Source organism: Diaphorina citri, unplaced genomic scaffold (genome assembly GCF_000475195.1).
Source record: "Diaphorina citri unplaced genomic scaffold, Diaci psyllid genome assembly version 1.1 scaffold1518, whole genome shotgun sequence".
Lineage (NCBI taxonomy): Eukaryota > Metazoa > Arthropoda > Insecta > Hemiptera > Psyllidae > Diaphorina > Diaphorina citri.
The window spans coordinates 8750-12653 of record NW_007378944.1 but is presented as its reverse complement, the minus strand read 5'-3'; the positions used below and the strand labels follow the sequence as shown (position 1 = coordinate 12653).

At 39.0% G+C, this 3904-nt stretch overlaps 1 protein-coding gene across 1 annotated transcript; it reads right to left on the bottom strand.

The window, feature by feature from the left end:
• Positions 1-759: 759 nt before the first annotated feature.
• On the bottom strand, positions 760-3110 carry LOC103516235 (slit homolog 1 protein-like). The gene is made up of 4 exons (XM_008481194.2): positions 3022-3110; positions 2615-2801; positions 1505-1680; positions 760-1035 (listed from the first exon to the last, which is right to left on the bottom strand). The coding sequence occupies exons 1-4, from the start codon at positions 3108-3110 to the stop codon at positions 771-773; spliced, it is 717 nt and encodes a 238-aa protein (XP_008479416.1). The 3' UTR covers positions 760-770.
• Positions 3111-3904: the final 794 nt, after the last annotated feature.

The following is a 3904-nucleotide window of genomic DNA, read 5'->3' as shown; positions in this document are numbered from 1 at the left end:
TTCAGCAAAGTGGTTAAGACAATGCTGGTCTGTTAAACACAAAAGTGTGAGTTCGAATACACTTCTGGCTTCTGGCCATAGAACAAAGCTTCCCCTGTTATTTTCCTCGCAAAAATTCGTTACAACGTACGGATGTAAGTTATTGAACCATCATTCAAACTATGAGTAAATATAGGTAATCTGTACAGGTAAATGTAAATAATTAGACATCTCTGAATACCAGACATCCTGAGAGTCTGCTTGCCGGGAATACCAACTGTTCTAGTCAATATAAACAATGCGAATTTCCTCTTTCTATCTTACTGGAAGGAAAGTGGCGGGTAACTTCATCTGAATATGAGGTATCTCCCTCACAGGATGTTCTCAGGGTATTTGAAACAGTAGGTAGGTAGGTAGGTACTTAGAGGTCATTGTTATTACCTTGCTTATTTATGTAGCTACAATATGAGGTAGGTAGACAGTGACAGGTAGGTATATACTTTGGTAGAAGTACTGATGTCTCATTTACTCATTTTACATGTCATCGACAAAAAACTCAGAACATACATTTTTCATATAAATGGTATACCCACCCGTATAAGCAGAGCTTGTGCCACGGATGGGGAAACCTCTATCTAACCTCTTGAATTATTTTCATACACAATAAAGCCCACTCGAATCCGAGGCTTAGTTGTAGGGGCAAACATCCCTAAAGGATGGGTTCTACAAATCTAACCTCTTGAAGAAGAAGAAGAAGAAGAAGAAAAAAGACAAACAAGAAACTACTGTAATCAAGTGTTGAGTTTATTATATTGAACCGTGTAGTTACACACGTATGGCACATGATTCCTGGCGTACTTGTAGGACATACAAATCAGATAGACTACCAGCGTGATAAGCAGCAGGGTCATTATAAAGAGAAGTGGGTACAGCTTGTAGAACTGAGTGGAGAGTTGAGATATAACCAGAGCCCCCTTGACGCACTCTCCGCTAATGTGAGACAGGAGGGGGTTGGACAGGAGATGAACGTTGCTGAACTTCACCGGTTGAGAACAGCTGTGGACAAAGGACGGTCGAGGTTTAGTGGTAGAGAATGCCTCAGGTGTTGACTTCTTGCCGTAAGGTTACATAAACGGCATATGACATATTCTCATCTTCTACCCTCGGATTTCAATTCAAAACGTTAACGTTGGTTCTCGCAACTGCTTGCTCTCACCTATCCTGAACTCCTCGAGAATTTTGTTACTGGTGGTAATGTACTTTTTCGAAATCGAAAGGACCCAATAAGCCTCAGTCCATACCTAAAGATTAGAAATTAAATCCGACCCAAATGCGTAACTTTTCCCCACAACTACCTTTGCAAAAGTTAGGTTTTAGCCAAGAAGATAAGATGTTCAAATATGTAGTCTAAATATAGTATTTTGATACAATATTTTGACAGCGGAAAAAGGGCGTAAGTCGACTTACGCCCTTTTTCCATCATGAAAATTAAAAGAAAGGCTGATGTCCAGCTCATTGGACTTACTGTAGATTATAGTTGAGCTCGGGATCAGTCCTCTGTCGCTTGGCCACGTAATCTATGAGCCATTGAATGGAGCAATCACAAGTCCATGGATTAGATTGAATGTCCAACACCTCTAAACTGTCCCAGTCTCCTAACTCGTGAGGGAGTGATGTGATGGCATTGTTGTTAATGTAGAACTGAAAGCAAAGGGAGAGCACTGTTACGGGAGTGATCTATCAACAAATTGTTATATCATAATAGAGTATACCTTGTATATCCTGCTCGAATGAGACTAAAAAGTCCCTTTATCCCAGCAGTCTACACAAGGTCTCGTATTTTAAGGGTTTAACAACACAGTAGGTATGACATAATAGAAGAATAGAACGTATTGTTAACTACAGGGAATGATTTAATTATACATACGAGTAATTATTGCACCTACTTTTCCCTTGACAGTGCCTAAAAATCTATGCGTATCCTTCTTTAGTCAAATGAGGTGTACACGAACATCTTAGTGACCTTTCATTAGTAATCAGTAGACCCAACTCACCAGTATAAGGCCAGCCACTCACTATCAGGTACACCTGACAGGACGACCTTTTCAGCCGTACCTGTCAGGTCTCCCTAATAGTGTGTGTGCTCATCAGGTAGACCTGACAGACGGACCTGATCAGGTGTACCTGTCAGGTCAACCTGATAGTGAGTGACAGGCCTAAAGGATTTGGGACCCAATTCATAATTTATTTTGTAGTCTCCACGTGAATTTCTAAATGAAACTACTCGTATGTTGCAAGATATGACTTTTTACTTCTTATAAAGCTCTGGAATTTTGGGAACACCCAGTGGGGATTTCAAGTGGCTTGATTATTGGTTAATACTCACGTTACCTTACTGTTGTCATGATAAGAAAATCCTATAATATGTGTAGTATCTATGGGCACCTACACATATCGATTAGTCATTGCGTCATTCAGGAATTATGAATTAATCATTGAGTTTTTCTCATTTCTTTACTAGGCGATCTACTGAGATTTGAAATTGATTCATCACTTCTGTATTACGCGCGCCATCGGAATCGTTTCCAAAAGGAAAATCCAACTTTTTTCTTGATGTCCGCAAAACGACTCTTACCTCCTTCAAGCTCCAGTCGTTATTGAAAGAATAAGGGTGAATGAAAGTCAGTTTCGGATTGAAGTTACAATACAGGGTCTGCAGGTTCAGCAAATTCTTGAACGTGTTCTTCCGTATGGCGTAAAGCTCGCTGTTCGCGCTGATGTTTAGATTCGTGAGCACGTATTTGAAACTTTGCCCAGTCTGGCTGGGGGACTTTATACAGGGAGGATGTCAGCCTGAAGTTTCCCTTGTTAGAGATTTTTTTATAGGTTTTGTCAAAGGGAACTGTAACTGCTAAGGTCTTATCGTCCCAAAAGCGAAGAGATAAACGTTCTTGTGCCTATAAATTTCTGATCTTGCCTAGCTGATATCGACTGAAGATAACCATCGAGGAATGTTTATAGGTATAATACGATAAAATCTACGTTGAATAAGGGAGCTGGACCTTCATTATAGTGTACTGGGTGTCATAGGATATGTCCTGCCGACTGCCGCTGTTTTGCTTAGAGGTCATTGTTATTACCTTGCTTATTTATGTAGCTACAATATGAGGTAGGTAGACACTTAGACAGTGACAGGTAGGTACTTTGGTAGAAGTACTGATGTCTCATTTACTCATTTTACATATCTTAACTTGATATACATTAACATTTGTAGGTAGCTACCTCTTTACACGCGAAATATTGCGAATACATTTTTCTATACCTTGGTCATAGGTAGTAGGTACCCTCACCATTTTTTTCCACGGTTTCGAAGCAAATTTTTATCTTGTGCATAAATTAACGTTCCACTTAGAATACATTAACATTTGTAGGTAGCTACCTCTTTACACGCGAAATATTGCGAATACATTTTTCTATACCTTGGTCATAGGTAGTAGGTACCCTCCCCATTTTTTCCACGGTTTCGAAGCAAATTTTTATCTTGTGCATAAATTAACGTTCCACTTAGAATACCTATTTACAAACCAACTGCTTTATATTTTTATTTCCTACATACACCTACATTCAGTATTTCTAGATAGCAGGTATCAGGTACCTGCCTACTAGCTAGTTGGTACTGTTGGTAGTTGAAGGAAGAAAATTCAGCAAATCCTGTTTATGTGTCGTTTTTACCACATAGCAAACAGATAAACAAAACAAAGTGCAAAATCTTCGATCTAAATCTTAAGCTTTACTTAGTTCGATCAATTGTTGTTGGAAGATATTAGGTACCGTCTGTGGTCTGTACAATTTATGTAAGAGTTCTTTTGCTATTAGGCAAACAAATAGACAAAACAAAGTGCAAAATCTTCGATCTAAATCTTAA

Bases quoted from the DNA above. Each gene is read 5' to 3' on its own strand.
- LOC103516235 (XM_008481194.2), bottom strand. From the start codon at position 3,110: ATGACCTCTAAGCAAAACAGCGGCAGTCGGCAGGACATATCCTATGAC. The intron at 1,681-2,614 runs GTAAGAGTCGTT...CTTTGCTTTCAG, and splicing joins ACGACTGGAGCTTGAAGGAG to TTCTACATTAACAACAATGC. The intron at 1,036-1,504 runs GTAAGTCCAATG...CTTTGTCCACAG, and splicing joins GAGCTCAACTATAATCTACA to CTGTTCTCAACCGGTGAAGT.